Raw genomic sequence first — 19,340 nt, 5'->3', positions numbered from 1 at the left:
GAGTTCGGTGTATGAAGAGTCAGATGTGGACAAGGCTTATGATAATTTTCTAGATATTTTTACTATGTGGTACAATAAACATTGTCCTGTAAACGAACACATGACAAAGAAAAAAAAGATAAAAAGTCCTTGGCTCACAAAAGGAATTATTAATGCTTGCAAAAAGAAAAACAATCTGTAGAAACAGTTTATCAAAGTAAAAACAAAAGAAGTGGAACAAAGATATAAAGCATATAGAAATAAATTGACTGATATTATAAGAACGAGCAAACAACTTTATTATAGAAGAAGATTATATGAAAATAAAAACAATATAAAAGGAACTTGGGATGTGTTAAACAACTTAATTAAACAAGGATCTTCTGGAACATCATATCCTGAATATTTTACTGATGCAAATAGTGAAAATCACAACATGAGTAATATTGTCGATGGGTTCAATAAATTCTTCATAAATGTTGGCCCTGAACTAGCAGTGGACATCCCGTGTCATAAAAATGAAAATATCAGTAATATAAAATCAAATCCCTTTTCACTGTTCCTCTCAGCTACAAATGAGCAAGAAGTAATAAATATCACATTAAAATGTAAAAGTAAGTCTTCAATGGATTATCATGACATAAATATGTCTGTAGTTAAACAGGTTATTCTGAATATTGCTAGTCCCTTAACATATATCTGTAATTTATCATTTCAGTCCGGTTGTTTTCCAAAAAAAATGAAAATTGCGAAAGTAATACCACTATATAAAAGTAATGACAAACACAGTTTTACCAATTATAGGCCTATTTCTCTACTGCCTCAATTCTCAAAAATTCTAGAAAAACTTTTTAATTCAAGATTAGAAAAATTCCTTGAAAAACATCAAATAATAAATGTTGGTCAGTATGGTTTCAGAACGCAAAGAACCACTTCAATGGCGATAATTGAGGCAGTAGAAGAAATTACTGATACACTGGATAAAAATAAATATGCAGTTGGTATTTTTGTTGACCTCAAAAAGGCCTTCGACACAATCAATCACTCAATTTTACTGGATAAATTGGAAAGATATGGTATTCGAGGGAAAGCTGGTAACTGGTTAAAAAGTTACCTAACAGGTCGGGAACAATATGTTAGCATAGGGCATTACCATTCAGAGAAACTTGGTATTACATGTGGTGTTCCCCAAGGGTCAGTGTTGGGACCAAAACTTTTCAATGTATACATAAATGATATTTTTGATGTTTCTCAAGTACTTAAACTCATACTGTTCGCAGATGACACCAACATATTTTTCAGTAGCGATGATTATACTGCTCTTGTAATGACTGTAAACAGGGAGCTAAAATTAATAAAAAAATGGATGGACATAAATAAATTATCATTAAATATAAATAAAACTAAAGCAATGTTTTTTGGTAATTTAAAATATAATATAGAATTACCAATTATCATTGAAGGTGTACCAATTGATAATGTGAGTGAAAACAAATTTTTGGGAGTTATAATTGATAACAAAATTTCATGGAAACCCCACGTCAGACACATAAAAACCAAAATTTCCAGAAGCCTCGCAGTTTTGAACAAAGTGAAACAATTCCTTGATAAAGATGCACTTCGTACTCTGTACTGTACCCTGGTTCTTCCATATCTTACATATTGTGTGGAAGTGTGGGGAAACACATATAAAAATACAACTAATCCATTAGTCACAGTACAGAAACGAGCACTGCGTATTATTCACAAGGCTGGTTATCTAGATCATACTCACAAATTCTTTCTTCAGGCAAAGTTACTTAAATTCCAGGATCTGGTTAATTACAATACATCCATAATTTTGTATAAAGCTTTTACTAAACTTTTACCGGCAAATTTACAAACTAGATTTGAAATTCGAGAAAAGGTTTATAATGTGAGAGGCTTTGGAGAATTCAAATTACCCAGAACTCGAACAACCCGTAAAGGCTTTTGTGTGTCTGTATGTGGTGTGAAAATCTGGAACAGTCTGAGTTTACAATTGAAACAATGCAAAAATATTCATAGATTTAAATTTCTCTACAAACAGTTGGTCTGGTCACAGTATACTCAATGATGGGTTTTAGTGTGCTCTGTAATGTCTGTCCTCTTACCATTGCTGGTATGGATTCCAAAATAAAAAATAAAAAATAAAGTGTGCGTATGTATGTACATATATGTACTTGTGTGTGTAGATATATATGTATGTATATGTATGTGTGTCTGTTACTTGTAGTTATTACTGCCTGTTACCTGTGGTAATGCAATTTATAATTTATATATTCTGTATTCAGTTATGAAGGCTCTAATTGTTGGTTGCGAGCTGCCGCTTAGATGCTTGTATCTGCCCGGGGCTGTTGATGGGTCTGTATGCAATGATGGGCGTAGCTGCGGGAAGTTTATTGTTTTTTTTTGTTGATGAGTGAGTATAGGGGTGGGATTTAATAAGTTTTCTTCGTCCCACTCCTTTTTCAGGCAAGTTTTGTTTTTTGTTTTGTGTATTTTATGTTCAATATAGGTATTTGTTGTGCCTGAAAATGAATAAATAAATGAAAAATGAATGAATTGTAGGATTTGAATTATTGACTGAGCTTTAGCTCAGACCTGCTGATTTATCTCTTATCACACCTTTAACTGAAGGTATGCTGCGGTCTCACTGTGCTGTACAGACTGTTTACATAAGGAAAGCACCAAGTGTGATGGTATCTTGTTCGAGAAAATTCAAACAGGCCTCACCAGCTGTTTGTTATAGTAACCAAAAAGCAGAAAGCCACAAGATCACAAGGAACGCTCTCTGCTGGCCAGGCCGAGCCTGTTTTCACACTGCAACTCCATCAAAAGCCTTTTTTTTACCTTAGGCTCCCTGTAAAGCATGGCAGCTGGCAGCGGGTGAGTCACAGGCCAGCAGTGTTTGTAGAGACGCACTGAAGACAGTTCACAGGACAGACTGGCATGAAAGGCGAGCATACATTGCGGATAGAAACTAGCTGACAAAGATGCTGTGTCTGTCTGCAGAGAGGAACGCGCTCAAACACATGTGCAGCCTCTATTTGTGTCCGGTCATGCTTCGCAAAGAGGAGGTAGTTTCAGATTTAACTGCAAAAACAAAATAAATGACCCTTCTGGGATGGGCTTGTGAGGAGACCTCGCCCACCTGTGATTTGATGAACTTCAGCTCCATCATCGTGGACTGCAGCTGACATATGTGGACTCTGATCTGCTCTGGAGATCCACTCTGAGTGGGACGACGGCTCTAACCAGAGGTCTGAGAGATGATCCACTCCACCAATCAGAGCAAAACAAGCAGCTAAAATGACCCACTAAAATACCTGGGCAGCCAATCAGAGTAATAGTATGGTTTAATTTTCCATGACAGGGAATTACACTGATCGTAGACTAGAAACTGTGTTCAAACTTTACTCAGATTTTCCTGTAACTGCAGAAACACTGGAATATGGAAAAGTAGTATTAGCTTTTGGTGCACATCGATCAGAACACACCCATCTACTTTTATTTTGACGATTATGTCTTGCGCTGTTGTGATCACACTGCTGAATATCTTTGCAACACACAGACACATTAGCAAACACAGCACCGTGTTACTAAAGCAGGTGTCGACACAAATGCACAGACATACAAACGAGGTAAAAGCAGCACCGGCCAAACGGTTTCTTGTTTAATAAAGCAACAGCTAGAACAGTTCAAAGGAAGTCCGCCGAGGACACGAAGCTCTGATAGATGCATAAATAAAAAGTGATGAGGGTGGAACGGCATCGGTGCCGTTGCCAAGGCCGAAAAACAAAATTGGAATTCGGCGTCACTCCTGGCAAACCGCATCAATCACTGCGGGAGCTCCACATCTCAAACCTCTGCAGTGAATCTAATAAAGCTGTACTATTTAAACGGATTAAGTGCCTCATTGTCCGACTCTGCCGACCGCTGTCTGTGCACACAAAAGCCCCAAAGCCTGACTTGGGCAGAGTTCAGCAGCCGACACCACCCCTCCCCGCCGACTTGTGATCATTAACTATGAGTATTGTTCTCGGAGTTCAGACACAGCGGTGCGTTTGATAACAAGCCGGGAAAGTTTTGGACCTTCATTTAAAACTAGTTTGGAATAACAGCGCAGGAGCTGGTGCTGATTAGCCACTGGTAAACCCTCATCACAGCTAGAGGTTAGCGGGGGGTCAAAGGTCAAAGCTGAAACTTAAACTGTTACAGCGAGCAGCAGGAGGCCGGAGAGCAGCGAGCAGCAGAAACGCATCATCCTGGGCAAATATTTGTGTCGCGTGATGAAGAAAAAGTTTCAGAGCGAGAGAGCAGGAGGGTTGTCGATTTGCCTTTTCGTTCCCGCCAACACCCCCCGACCCACCCACTCACTCCACCCCTGAAGACCTCACTGTTTGAGCAGCAGATCCCTCGCCGGCTCGACAACAAGCGGGAAGTGGCGAAGAGGGACGAAAACAGGCATGAGAGGGCTGAAAGTGCCTGTCTGAGCAGCTTAATGATGCAATCTGGCAGAAACACTCCCCCCCTCGACCATACACACACACACTCCTCCATCACCTCCCCAAATCCCCCTCCCAACCCTGCCTGCTCAAGCGGTGACATCACCTCGCTGAGAAGCAACATGGCAGAGAACAGTTGCAGAGCTGCATGCGGTTGTTGGAAATTTTTTCCGACAGCAGTTACGGTACTTGAAGCCGTGACAGGAGCAGCAGAGATTAGAGACTCCAATTCTCTACTTTCAGTAGAAAATTCAAGGCTGGGTGACGAGAATCCAGTCGTTACAAATCTGGATCTTAAGGAGGGTAAACAGAATGAAACAGATCTTTAACATGTGAAAACAAACAGTAGTGGACTTAAAGGTTTCCACTCATTGTCTTGGGTGCAGGGAAGGAACTCGGCATTTAAAGGTCAGAGTGACACAAACACTAGTTAATCTGACTAATAATTCAGATTTTTCTTTCCACAAGTTGATGTTTAACTGTTGCTTCTGATATATTACACAACCACCCGCCACTGGCCAGGGCACCACTGCTCTCTCTCTCCGTCTGTGACAGGCAGGCTGAACTTAAACAGACGACAGCTGATCAAACCTCGTTCACTGAATGTGTTCAGATTTATTTTATTACTTTTAGACTCATTGACGAGTCGCAGAGAAACTCCAGCTGCTGTCTGCAGCACGAGTAGCATGACAGCTGATCAGGTGATCGCTCCCTAACTTTGGAAATAAATGGCTGGAAGGTGTAAAAACGACGACCCCTCAAAGCTGGCTACTAAACCATCAAATAAGATGACAAAATTAAAAAACAACCAGAAACGGGCCGAGGCAGCTGGCTATTAGCTGATGTATTTATCTCCCCAACCCAGCATGACCAGTATATGTATACATACAGTATAAAGTACAAATAAAAGTGGGCAATATATTCATAATAAAGTTTGTTTTACCCCCCAAAGACAAAAAATAAGCCTCAAAAGTCCACGACCAGTCAGACCATTTCTGACGATAAAAGGAGGTCATAATAGATTTTATTTTTTGATTCAATTTTCTCTAAACTGACTGAAATATCTCAACTCAACAGACCAAAACACCCAAACATGACTGGCTCCAATTCTAAGATTTTTAGAATACAATAAAAGGCAAAGACTTTTTTTCCAGCTCCGTGTGTTTATTTTCTTCAAAACAATTGAATACACAAATACGTGCAGTAGTACTGTGTGTAGTATTGATGCATGCAATCCTGCGGTCCAGCTTTCATAAGCCGCCTTAGAAGACAGATGGGGAGTTTAAGTGATCTTACTGGGGGCAGAGAGTAAACTCTCCCGGACAGGCTGACAGGATTAACCCTGCACGGCCTTTAGTGGTCGAGCTCAGCCGGCCGGATGCTGCTGGTCAGAGAAGCTGCCGGCTTCCCATTAAGAAAAAGAACCGGGCATGTATTCAATAATAATGATTTAACTCGTGCACAGAGATTCACAGAGATCCTCGTGAACAGATTCGACCCCCCAAGTTGGTTTTACGATCCGCAGCATTCTACTCAATCTTAATACCTTTTAACTGATTTTCAGGTCTAATTAGATTCATTGTTCTCCGACTCCGTATAAGAAAGAACCACTTTGTCAAAATACTGGAGGTCCTGATTGTTATCTTAAACCGCTGTAAATGAAAGTCGAAAACCTTACATTAGTGCATTATCGCCTTACATTAGCGTCATCTACGCTAAATGAAAGATAAATAGAGTGAGACTGGTTTTGAACTGGCTTCTGTAGATTTCTGGAGACAGCCTGTAACATAGTGCTGCCTTTATCTTCAAATAAATAATGAGGTCTCATGCGAGTCAGAAATGTTTGCTCTATACTTGCGGTTTTGGTTTTTTCCCCCTTTCTGCTCTAACTTTTTATGATTTTTCCCCCTATCGCACGCTTCCAGTGGGACAGAAAGAACACGCCGATATATTTTTTTATGTTAATGACTTGTTTTGTTTTTTTCTTAATTTTGCAGACTTCTTTTAATTATGACTTCTCCCTTTATGTAGGTACACAAAGCAGACTTGGGTAGAAATTACAAGGAGGACATAAGCCACACATATGTGGCTCACAGTGGTTTGGTCCAGAACCAGTGGACCAACTCCTTTACTTTGCAAACCTGAAACAAAGGCTGTGTGAGACGTTCGTCTTTCTACCACGTATTAGAAGAAAACACATTGCTCATTTTTCTCTGTGTTTTTGATTATGTAACCTTTAGCCGACCACTGGTAGGAGACTGTAGCTGCTCACTTTAAACTGGTACCCAGATGGACCGGCTTGACTTACTTCCTGTTTCTAAACACACCATGCTGTGTGGATAGTGCGTAGTATTGTGTGATCAGGTTTTCTGTATCTAGAAAAGCTTAATTGCTTGTTTTGTACATACTCTAAGTATCTTCCTTAAACCTTCCTTAGACCTGACAGCTGTAGGAGCGCGAAGCCTTTTTCCTTTAATAGCTTTTCTCCTCTTCATGCTAGGCAAGAAGGTGAGACCTGCAAGTTATTTTTCTTTTCTAGAATATTTTGTTTGCCGTTTTGGCCACGCCCACCCATACATTTTCAGCCTCGAAAGATAAAATAAACTAGTCTGGACTGCAAACCTCGCTGTAGCACTGGTCCTTCCTTGTGAGCAGGAGAATCATGTGGTGTTTTGAAAGAAAGCACCAGACTATGGCACCAGTCAAACCCGTCCCCAGCAATCACTGGTGACAAGGGAAAAAACACATAGGAGCCGTTGCTAGCATGCAATTGGTCATAAAGAGGTATACAATGCACCACCGACAACCACGTGAGGTTGAATTGTTTGGCAGCAGGTTGCTGCTGCAGTTTGCATGGAAGACCCCGACTTGTCTCCAAATGGTTGCCAACTTCTGCCGTGCAAAGCAATCACAAGGTAGTTTTTGGTGCAGGGCCCTCTTTGCGACACATCTCACCTAGCAACAGGCAGCAACCACTCACTAACCGGTTGGGAGATATGCATTTCTTACTCACCAGGAGGTTGTCAGGAGGTCAAAGACTGGTCTCCAGGTCTTAAGTTATTTGTTTTGTTGACGACACAGTTGTATCTCAGCACTCCTCTAATCACCTCCCTCCTCTGTACACTGTCAGCTCTCTGTTAAATATTAAAATCTGGATTCAATTCATCTTTTCAAACCTAATAGTAATAAAACTGCGCCTTTTGTTGTGGCTCTGGAAAGTACCTGACCTCCGCCTTGATGCTGATAGCTGCTCTAGGTTACTGTGTTCAAAGTCCAGCAGCGTGGGAGTCACTCTGGACTTGTTACTTATCAGACTGATTTCTAAATCTGCTTTTTACCAACTAAAGAACATCTCCAGGCTCCCGCCAACATCACCACCCGCCTCGAATACTGCAGTAGCGTCTGCCTTCCAAAGCCCTGTGCAATCACCAGTGTGCTCAGCAGTCACTTTAACAATACATCAGCCCTACCCTTATGCATCTTCATGTCTCCCGGTTGAGTTCTCCATCTATAAAACCCTAAATGCAGCACAGCTCTTACTTACAAATGCAGAAAACAAACCCAGTTTAAAGCTGACATGACTAGCCACTCGAAAAATCATGAGAAAAAACATAAATGATCAATTAAGCCGCTTATCGTCAAGCAAAAACACCAAAAACCTGCTGGACGCACCTTCAGAACTGGATATACAGCATCTTTTGAGTGGCTGGAAACCATTGTGCTATTTTTGCACCAACTACACAAAATAATTAACAGAGGAAGTAAATAATCTCAGCCTTAATCAATAATGAAAACAGTCCTTCACGGTGTGGCTCCACTCAACAACTTTCCTATTAACCGAGCGTTTGGCACAACAAGCTGCAGATATGCATGGCATGATACGTTACCCAGAACCCCTTTCTGCATCCCTACACAAAGCCAAAGAATGAGCTCCCAGAAAATGCTTTCATATAAAAAACACAGGCCTGAACTCCAAATAAACACTCCCAAATCTACTACAGCTACGCCACAGAGCAGCTCGCATAATCACCACAGTCTGGGAACTCAGCTCATTAATAGTTGATTCTGGAGGAGAATATAAGTTTTTACGATCAACGCCCTCTCGCTGGAGCCAGTTAAGGTGACTGAGGGTTTTTTCACCAGATGCCGTCGAGCTTTAAAGCCGAGCTCTCGGGTTTGACACTGATCGGAGAGACGCGGGAGGCAGAGCAAATGAAAATGCTGATTGGGGGGGGTCTTCCGATCGCTCTAATGGCAGATGGAGCAGCCGAAGCCCATTACTCCGCTTTTTACAAATCGCCTGAGCAAGCACAAATGCCATCTCCCTTCAGATAACGCAGAGGAGGCTTAAATGCGCCGTCTTCAGTTCTCATTTCAAACATGTCGAGCGCTCTGATGAAATCTTAAAGGTTAAGTGCTCTGAAATGTTGAGGTGAAGACAAAACATCGAGTTTTATCTGAAAGTTTTTATAACTAAAAAGAAAGTGGATGCTTTAAAGCACAGTTCTGGTTTATTTACATGGCGCACTCTCAATAATCGGCTGTGACTCTTTAGGTCACGCCAACTTTACAGTCTCTACCTCTGTTGTCCAGACTCAGGGGGAAAACTGGGAATGGCTGTAGCTTTAAATAGGAATCCCCACACTGGTTTGTTTACATGTTTGAGGCCGTAGACTCCATTTGTGTCGTGTTTTTGTTTGACAGCGGTCACATGAAAAGATTTTTTACTTGCTACAAGCTATTAATGATCATAAAGAGAACTGACAGATTATTAATAGAAACAGGAACAAGCTGAATAAACCAGAAACATCCGAATCCTCTGAAGCGAAAGTTGTTCGTTTTGCATCATTTTCTCAAATTTCTGAGAGAGATGGCAAAAACCTGAGGCTGGCTCCAAGAGCAAGTCAATCCCCACAGACTGTACAGTTAAAATGTCCAACTTTACAGCAGAAATAAACATGTTTACAACCTTCTACAAAAACGCTTATGGTCTCTATCGCTAATTTACCGTTTCATAATAACTTCAAAGCATAATTAAACCAATAAAACTGTATGCAGGCTTATGACTGCTGTAAATTATGTATGAAAAGGGTGCTTAGCTCAACTTAATGACTTATAAAGCTAAATGAAGCGGGTGAGTTGCAGTGGATGGATGGTCCAAAATTCAAGCTTTAAAGCTACAGTCCAAAAACCAGTGGACAGTGTCGTCTTGGCGTATTGGGAAAGTTGCTGGCGGTGGATACTAAGAACATTTAGAGTTATCAACTTTCTTCAACGCAGAGAGAAAAATGTGCAGCTTGGCAGACAGCAAGACAAATGAGGGCGAAAAAGGGAGACTCAAGGGAGTTTCTTTCCACTTCAAGCATAAAGCTAAATTACACTGTATTCGTTTAGAGTGGGATACACTCAAAGCTCATACCGTAGTCAAAAGATACGAACAGGTCAAACTTTAAGAGTCTTTAAGCTTTTAAAAACAAAAGCTTCTTTATGTTTTTTCTACATGTGAAATGTTTAACATGCATTAGTTAACTTCATGGAAGAAGATCAGGCTGACAGCTATCCTAGCTGAGGTACAAGATATGGCCTTCGTTAAAAGGACACCACAAGCCCTCCTGTTTATCCTCTCAGGTCTCTCACCGTAAAGCCCAGCCTGTGTTGTGTTTACTGTCGTTTCACTGTCTGCATATCCTTCACAATGAACTAAGAGGTCAGAATCACAGACTGTATGAAAGGAAAACTGGCCACTGTTTCTTCTTCTTCCTCTCATGCAGGCCCGAGGGAGGATTGGATAATAATTACACTTGCTCCAGCTCCTTGAGATACAAAGTTGCTACAGCGCTTTCTGTTGCAGATGTCACATAAATACCTCTGAAATGTCTCGACATCTTATTTTAGGTTGCCTCGTGTTATTCTGCCTACAATGACAAGCAACAGTCGGCACTCGGTTAAATTGGAAAAAAAGCGAGTTTTCCACTTAATTCCACCTCAACACCGCTAAAGCAAATCACCTTCGGCAGCCTCTGCAGCCCAATCTGCTTTTCCTGCCGGCTTTCTGACCGGACGTCAACCTGTCTTCCTCCCGCCTGCCGAGAACTGACAACCTAAAGCAGGCAGAAACAAACGCCCGCTGGACCTGCTGACATTTCCAGCCCTCAGATTTGTTGTGCTGCGATGCTGACAGTGAGGCCAGATGAATATTTATGCGGCCGCCTCCTGCGAGAAGCCACCCGCCTCTCGGATGACAGCTGATGACAAACATGTGGACGGACTGCACAGAGGAGGAGGCGGAGCCGTATCTGTCAACCTTGTGTTTTCATTCAAGTTCTCTGTTGATGCGTTTACACTTTTAAGAGCCGTCACTTCACCAAGTTGCCCGTTTCAAAAAACAACAAGCAAGTTCGTTGCTTCTAGTTCGCTCACGTCATGCGTGCACTTCTGTGCAAGTCTCTCTGTGACCTTCGCCAGCACCAGAACACGTTTTAATAAAGAACAACAACAAAGGGCCACTGGGGGAAGAGGAGAGAGATGATTTGCATTCAGCTAAGAAAGTGTTTGTGTGTAAAGACGATGCTCTGGGGAATCGATAGCGCTGCTGTTTGGGAAAGAAAACATCACTTTAATTTTGTTTTTCTTCCCAGAGCGGAAAGTTTTTACGTGCTCGCCTGTGCGCCGAGTGAGCTTTATGTTTTATAACCCTTCAGGCTTTTGAAACTATGGAGGGGGGAAAAAATAAAAAAGGAATGAGAAAATAACAACTTTCCTTTCCTAGAGGAGTATTTCCTCTGCTGTAAATTCGTTGTGTTTGCTCAGCTCGACAGGCTGATCATCTCGGGCTCGCGTCACCTCGCTGGATCTGAAGTGCTGCTCGCCTGAGACTGTTTTTAACAGCAGCCGCGTCTGCAATAAAGAGGCAATTTCAGCGGATATTTCTCCGGCGGGAGTCAAGCGAGGACAGCCGGCAGATTTACGTCAAGTGACTGCACGTGTGGAGTCCTGAATCACTGTTCATATCGCTCGAGGGAGACGACGAAGACACCAAATATGAATTTACGGCCCTGCCGTGTGACAGAGGCTCCGCGCTCTAAGGTAGAACCAGCCTCCCTCCATCCCCACAGGCCATAATCTCCCAGGAAGGAGGAGAGAAAATAACATCTCTATGGCAACTGCCGGTCTAAAGGTGAGATGTTATGTTGCAGGGGAAGTCGCTGTGACCACTGCACAAACACAGACTGATATTTATGTCTCATCTCTGAAAAGTTGAATGTGTGGTTTCAGCTCTGCTGACAGGAACCGCAGACTAAATGTAACATCAGAGAGGAAAAAACGAAGCCCTTAAAGTGACATGACAGCGAGGAGAATAGTGCATGTAGCTTTCTTTACCTGAAGGAGGGGAACAGCAGCAAACTAAAGCAGTTTTTTAAGATCATGAACAACGAGGTAGAAGCTGCTCGAAACCAGCGAGATGCTGTTCCTGGAAGCGGATAAAGTGCACAAAGGACAGAAAAGTTGATATGAAAAGTACTTTCAGCACATCCATCATTAATAATCTGAACTTTTCAACCCTTCAAAGTTTATTAGCAGTAACCCCTGAAGCTCTGCTCTGAAATCAGTGCTTTCTGTCACATTTCAGGTCTTTGACTATGACTGTGGATCAGAAGTTAGTGAGGGTGGTGTTTGGCTGCGCAGCTAGCCTTCAAAAATCCCAGAAACTATTCAAAAGATCGCAAAACCTCGTTAATGATCCACACTGAGGTGTAAAACTCATTATACAGGGGAGGTGGTCAAATGTCGTCTTTATGGAGGAAAGAGTTAAACACCTGAAGCACTTTTACAGATGTGGCAGTTAGCTAGCTCCTAGCTAGCTGTAGCAGTTAGCTAGCAGTTAGCCATCTTCCAGGCTTTACCTGACCTTGGGAGTCTGAACTCAAGGTCTCAACTATCAGAGAATTCTGCTGAAATGTATGAAGTGTATGTGTAGTGTAGCACTATAGCAGGTATCTGTGTCTTTGTGATACAACTATGCATCTGGACACACTTGCTAACATTTCCTGATACCTTATCATGATAACCACCCTGCTATCTGAACAGTCATTTCAGACTCCAAAGAAACAAAGCGGAAATGTAAACACGGATGCTTCAAAACGGCACTTAAATGAGCAATATCATAGTTGTTACTGCCATCGTTTATGTACAGTCTGCTCAGTTGACTCTATTTGTGCTAAAAAAAAAAACAATGAAAAAAAAACCCTCAGTACTATCCATCTTATAAAACACAGGGGGGGAGGGGACACTGACTGAGAGAAAACAGGCTGCACATTAGATAAATGAATTAAAGCATGTTGACAAGTTTACAAGGGGAAAAAATTTTTTTTAAAAATCTGCAGCTGCACAGGTGACTCATGAAACACTTTAATTTAGCCGAACATCAGCAAAGTCATCAGAGTTCAGATTCCTCAACATGAAAAAGCCCTCTGATGACTTATTAGGACCTCTAGATGTGACGGGTCGGATGGAGACGATCTGTTGGTCAACTGATAAATAATTTTCAGATTAGCAACTTTGGTTTGACTGCGAGAAAGAAATCAGGGAAGCAAAGTATCAAGTCATCACAGAACACTCAAGTCCACGTAAACATCATCAGTGTCATCAGCGATGTAAATAAAACTCCTTCTGCAGACAACTCGACTTAAAACTTCACCACAATCATTGAGTATTCACTCAGTCAGCGTCGGAGGGGTATGTTTGTATGTGTGTGTGATTCATTTTTACGTTGCAGAGTCTGTTACAATCTCCAGTCCGAAGGTCGGACCACACCTGGTTTTAACCGCCAGTGTAAAGCCATCACTTGCTGCTGCGGCGCCCACCTGTTGCAGTAATCAGAGCAACATCCGCGCCTTGAATCTCAGACGTTCGACTGCAGTGCAGACATTAATGAGGTACGGGCTCCAGGCTCCTCCCTGGGCATCAGAGCCTCGTCACTGTCAGTGATCATCTCAGCAGATGAAGGCATGAAATTAGTTTTCTGTTATTTTTACACTGCTGACAGATTTCTTTAGATTTTATTTACAAACTGAGTTGTGCTGTTTTTCTTATATTGACACATCGCAGGGATTAAATGTGCAGTTAAAACTTCTTCACTGGTCATTTAGTCTGGAACTAAAACTCTCTGCAAATGCTGATAGATGATAGATGGCAGCCTTAATCTGGACTCTGAGTACATACAGGTAAATATACAGTTAATTCCTCTGTCTAAAGCAGTGGTGGGCAATTCCAGGCCTCGAGGGCCGGTGTCCTGCAGGTTTTAGATATCACCTTGGGTCAAAATCAGCTGTTTTGGATCAAGGACACATCTAAAACCTGCAGGGACACCGGCCCTCGAGGCCTGGAGTTGCCCACCCCTGGTCTAAAGGTATGTGTGCACCACATGTTGCATCACTACAGACTGCAGAGCAGAAACGGGCCTCCGGCCAGCTCTGATGGAAGCTCACCGAATGAATTCATTCATTTTAGCCACATGTCAGAGTTTGTGAACTCCACCTGAATCTCTGGCCGTTAAAAGAAAATGAAAGTTTAAAGAAAATTAAATAGAAGACGTGTGAGGCTGCAGGCAAAGAGAGAGAGGAAAATGCAAAGGTGTCAGTTTTTAGTCCATAACTTGTACCTGATTCAGTAAAATGTCACCGGCTGAATACATTAGGCTGTGAGGCGGGAGGCTCAGAGAGTGCAGCCTTTTATTAACACTGAGAAATCCCACGGTTCACTTCAAGCTGTTAGGGAGGAAAATGACATCTTTGTCTGCGCTTCATGAAAAATTAATCAGCTCGTTTTCAAAGAATCGCAGAGAAGGAGACATTTATCTGAGCCCGGTGACAGCATTTACATTTCCAGTTTACCTTTTGGGGGATTTTCGTTAATGCAACAAAAAAGGCGAGAGGAAGAGGAGAACCGAGCTGGACAGTCAGCAGCTACACCTCCAGGATTCGCTCAGCAAATAAATATCTGCGGTCTTTGGACATTCTGCACACAGCTCTTAAAAACAAACCAAAAAACGTGTTTATTTGCGTGCATTCTTCGCCGCCTTCCCTTTTTCTGATGATGACATCTCAAATTACTCAAAAGGAGAAAGCTGGGTTGGACGCAGCAGTGGCGTTTCCCAGAAGATCTTGATTCACAGCGAGCTGTCAGAAGGATCAGAGCTCCATCTCTGCACAGACGCTGTCACTCAGCAGGAAGCTTCTGAAAATCTGCCAAAAACGTCACATCACATCCTGTTCTGACAAACTCCGAGAAGCGAATTCATCTGCAAAGAAACCGAAAGACCTGCGGCTGAAACTCAATAATAATTATCACGGTGGAAGAAATCGCCCTGTACAGTTAAAAGGATCAGTCGGCTGCATGGACAAAACAATTATTCAGTCAATAAAATCTGGGAAGCCACCGGCCGATGTGCAGAAACAGCCACAGTTTCAGACTTTTCACTGCAGACGGCGAAATCTGGGCCAGGACTTCCACTTCTGCTGGTCACTTGCAGAAAGCTCGCACCCACACGCCACTAAAGCCTTCAAACTCAGAGTTCACCAGAAAGCTGCCGATTCTGCACATTCACATGCAGATCTCCGTTTCCTCAGATTGAATTATTCAAGACTTCACCAGCCACGACATAAAGCCTTAAGCACTGCCCTAAACTGCACCAGAGCCCTGTGGAAAACTGATAGTCACGCAGTGCTAGCTCCAAACAGCACTCAGACCTCAGATCTGCTTTAAACCACGTGAACTTAGGTGGCCCACGTTTCCGAGAGATGAATTCTGGGAAACGGCCCTACAGATCCAGAAGACTGCTCACGCTCAGATTCACACTTCTGTCAGTTAAACCTGTTGCCTTTGGGTCGAAATACGGGCGATAAATCACAGAGAAGGAACACTGGAGTCCTTTTCAAATATCAGAGCTGAGAGGAAGCGCTTCTGCTGAGCCACGGACAGAACGAGCTTTCAGGAAAGAAAGAAAGAGGGAAGAGTGAGCGCTTCAGAATAACAGACTCACTGCCGAAGTCTCACACAGGACTCTTATCAGGACCAGATGTGAGTGAAGCAAGAGCGATTTTAACATCAGCCCAAGCTCGCCAAAGGGTTTCACTTCTTGATTCAATGAAATGTGACACTGAAGTAACTTTCAATACGTTCTGCCATGAGATGAATACACTTACAAACCAATGAAGCAGCTCGCTTTTGCACGAGCGCGCCCCTTCGAAATCTAAAAAATGAAACGAGCTGAAGCCTTTCACTTTTTTACCCAATGTGCCAAACAGGTCAGCGAGCAGCTGGACGTTTGCAGCCAAAGCAAGAGCTTCAATTATCTGCTGATTAATTAATTAGACAGAAATGATGCGTTTAATGTTTCCTGGGCTGTTTACAGGCGACGAGATGCCCACAGAGCTGACTGGCATGTGCCCTCCTGGCAGCTGGAGCAGCGCATAATGAAAGAAAACGGAAACAACCCTAAATCTGCATCAAAACTACAGCAGAGACAACAATGCACGAGCACTGCAGAGCAGCTGAGGTCAGCCTGGTGTGTGTGTGTGTGTGTAATCTGCAGTGTGTTGGGATGGACAGCTTGTTATCTGGGCTGGACTGCAGAGCTTAATATTCAGCCAGCAGCCAGATTAGCTGAGGACAGCCCGTCAGTCTGCAGCTGCACGACGAGCGCGGGGTTGTGTGTTTCAGCGGGAGTGTCTGTCTCTGTGAGGACCGTGTCCAGGCTGCAGACCTGCAGGGTGAGGGTGTTTGCGACATTCGTTTCCCAGCCCTTCTTCTCCAAAATCAGATCCAGCAGCAAAATGAAAGCGGTGCTCTTAAACTCAGACTGGGGAGAAGTCAGTCAAGCTTCTATTTTCTCCAAGTCTGACAAATAAAGTTATTATTATTATTAAAACATGCCACATTTGTGCCACACCCAGAAGGTCTCCTGCAAAAACTACAGACCACTAAGAGCCCCAGCTATCCCAGGATGCACTGCAGCGATGCGATAGGTCAGCGTCCGAGTGAGAGGTCGCCTCCTCTTTTATCTCAATCACAACTATTCACCGCGCTGCTCAATCTAGCGTCCGCCCAGCAGGCTTTAAAATTCATTCTCAAGTTCACACCTGTGCCCTGATGGTGCTCAGAACAGAGGGAATTCTGGGAAATGTAGGAACTGTTGGTAGGGTTTGAGCAGAGAGGCAGGCTGAGAGAAAAAGCAGAGGTTATTTTTTTTGCTTTGTGCTGCCATCGTCATCACTGTGAGCATCCAGGTGTCGACACAGCTTTACAGGAACTTTGTGCCCATGAGCAAGGCACTCATCCTCCAGGTATATGACCCATTATCCTCATACTTCCTCAGAGAGCATTTTCATGCAGTGTATAAAGGGGATGTTTGTTCCATCACCTGAAGCACTTTGAGGATGCTTCCCACCACCTGATGACAGTTAGGGGGGAAACAAGAGGGTGTACTGCCTTGCTCGAGGGCTCTTCAGCAGGATACGAGGTCCCTGTGAAGCTCTGCCTTCACCTGAGTGCTGACAACAGCGTTTTCTGCCACCACTCCCCCGAGGCGAGAGGCTTCAAAGCATGGAGGAGGGATGATGCGTGGAAATTGAAAAATTAGGTCAAAGTCTGCAGGACGCGGGGAAGCTTTGCATCCGCCGCCACCGCAGACTCTCGCGCCATCAACAAAGCATGTAAATATTGCAGCGGGGCATCTGACCCCGTTTCCCAGAGACGCACTTGTTTACACTGGAGGAACTCCGAGTTGGCGGTTTATATGTGCAACCTTCCCCGCCCCATCCATCCCTCCTCTTCATCACCACTACTTGTCTCATCTTTTCAGCGTTCACAGCAGCAGCGGTGGAAACATTAAAATGCGATGTGTGCATTCAGAGTCAGCTGTTACAATCTCTTCCTCTCCCTCCCTCCCTCTTCCTCTGTGCCGTCTTCTTTCTCCATACATGGCCGAGCCTCACAAAGCCTCGGAGAGAAGCAGGGAAAACACTGCTCGCAGGAAGCTGAAATATGACACTATGATACTCTCCAGGCTGAGAGTGAGTCTGCAGCAATGTGACATATCAATCTGAAGTAGAAGAAGAACAAGGAGGAAGGAGGGGGAGAAAGAGAGGGAGGTGGTGGTGAGGGGGGCTAATGAGAAAATCAATACCCAAGCTGCATTTCAGTATCTTGCAAAACAACCCGATATAGCATGCTGTAGTGTTATTGGGGGGGCGCAGGAATATAATGGGAATCATTCATCGCCTCTCTGGAGAAAAGGCTGCCTGGCTGCGGTGTGTCATGTGAAAAGTGTGTCTCCTAACAGCTGCATGCTGCCTGTGCACCATCTAAGCAGCGTGCAGGGCTCTGCTCAACGGGATTTTATAACAAAACCTCTCTGACAACAACTTTCCTACTGACAAACACAAACCTCCACAGAATTCCCGGGATATCCCCACAGCAGGCTGCTGTGTGCCTCCTGCGCTCCAGTGAGGCTTCAAAGTGCACTTTATGGGTTGTTTATCAGCCGTGATGGAAGGATTCATGCACAGATCAACAGATTAGGGGTAAAAATGACACATATTCTTTGATTTTTATCTGGAATTAGCAGAGCAGCGTGGATGTGTGTGGATTTTGGAGACGTCACCTGACTCTGGGGAATTATTGTAGGGAATTTTTGAAAACCTGAGCAGACAAAATAAAGCAGTTAAGTGTTAAAAGGTGATGTACAGCTGGATTCAAAGGTGAATGCTGGCTGTAAAGTGGCTGTGTTTGGACTCTGGGACACTATGTAGAGTAAGGATTGATGAACTCCTTCAGTTAATCAACAGTCTATGAATAATGAGGAGCCCTGCAGGCTTCACTGCAACAATACCGTGGAGCTCTGGTGCACAGCAGCCACTCCAGTTCATCCAGAGCACTTTATGGGATGTTTATCTATTATCTGTATTATTCCCATGATACCTGGCGTCAGGTGACGTTGTGTGTCAGTGTGGGGGAGTGAACCTGCAATGATCTCCTTTCAATCCAAGAACCCCCTAACAGCACTGTAGTCTGTCCACAGCCAGTGACAGCTCTGTTTCCATTTCACTGCCACATCTCCTGCATCCAAATCCAGATCAGTTAAAGCAGTCATTGTGGCAGCGTGTGTGCGTGTGAACAGACATGCACTTGAACTTGTTGGAGCTCAGCACTTTATCTCCTAGCAGTTCAAACTCAGCAAGGACAAACAGTCCCAGAGCAACAACAGCAGCAGAGCCCCGGCAGAGCCGCCGAGCTCCGCGGTGAAACCCAAGTACTCACCCTCGGATAACTCCAGCTCCAGCTCGGCCAGTTTGGCCCGCACCTCCGCAGGAAGCGGCACCGGGTCCCGGTCCGCCATTCCGCCGTTCCAAACCGACTTAAATATCTGTTTTCCGGCTGTTTCTCCCTGTTTCCAGTCCCCACGCTGCTCCACAAACCACAAAAATCCAAAGTCAGTCACACCGAGTCCGTCAGCGTCGCTCCGTGTGCGGCAGCGGCTCTGCGCGTTCTCCGCAAACCAGCGTCAAGCTACAGCTAACACTGCAGAGCTGCTACCGGAACCTGTATTTTCAAAATAAGATCACAGCGTTAAGACCAATGACTGTAGAAAACAACTGTTTTGCCCAGTCCGCTGCCTGTGGCTCTCACACCCTCCAAATTTAAACCTGAGTAAATCAGACTCACAGGCTGGCTTTAACTAAAAGTTACGAGCTAATAAATTATAGATTAAAAAATAAATCAATGTTACTTTTGTGATACTTGGATTTTTATTTTTGTTTTAATTTAATTTCCAGA

At 43.6% G+C, this 19,340-nt stretch overlaps 1 protein-coding gene across 5 annotated transcripts in view; it reads right to left on the bottom strand.

Moving 5' to 3' along the window:
* LOC146687076 (disco-interacting protein 2 homolog C) overlaps positions 1 to 19,074 on the bottom strand; it is a 208,411-nt gene extending 189,337 nt beyond the window's left edge. For all 5 annotated transcript variants that reach the window (XM_085439203.1, XM_085439204.1, XM_085439205.1 and 2 more), the window contains exon 1: positions 18,825 to 19,074. In XM_085439203.1, coding sequence (XP_085295329.1) covers positions 18,825 to 18,903 — 79 coding nt within the window. In that variant the 5' untranslated portion in view covers positions 18,904 to 19,074. The remainder of the gene's footprint in view (positions 1 to 18,824) is intronic.
* Positions 19,075 to 19,340: the final 266 nt, after the last annotated feature.

Source organism: Copadichromis virginalis, linkage group LG18, assembly GCF_057382275.1.
Source record: "Copadichromis virginalis isolate Kocher_CV1m ecotype Utaka linkage group LG18, C_Virginalis_male_GT1.1, whole genome shotgun sequence".
Classification (NCBI taxonomy): Eukaryota; Metazoa; Chordata; class Actinopteri; order Cichliformes; family Cichlidae; genus Copadichromis; species Copadichromis virginalis.
This window is presented reverse-complemented; position numbering and strand designations above follow the sequence as displayed.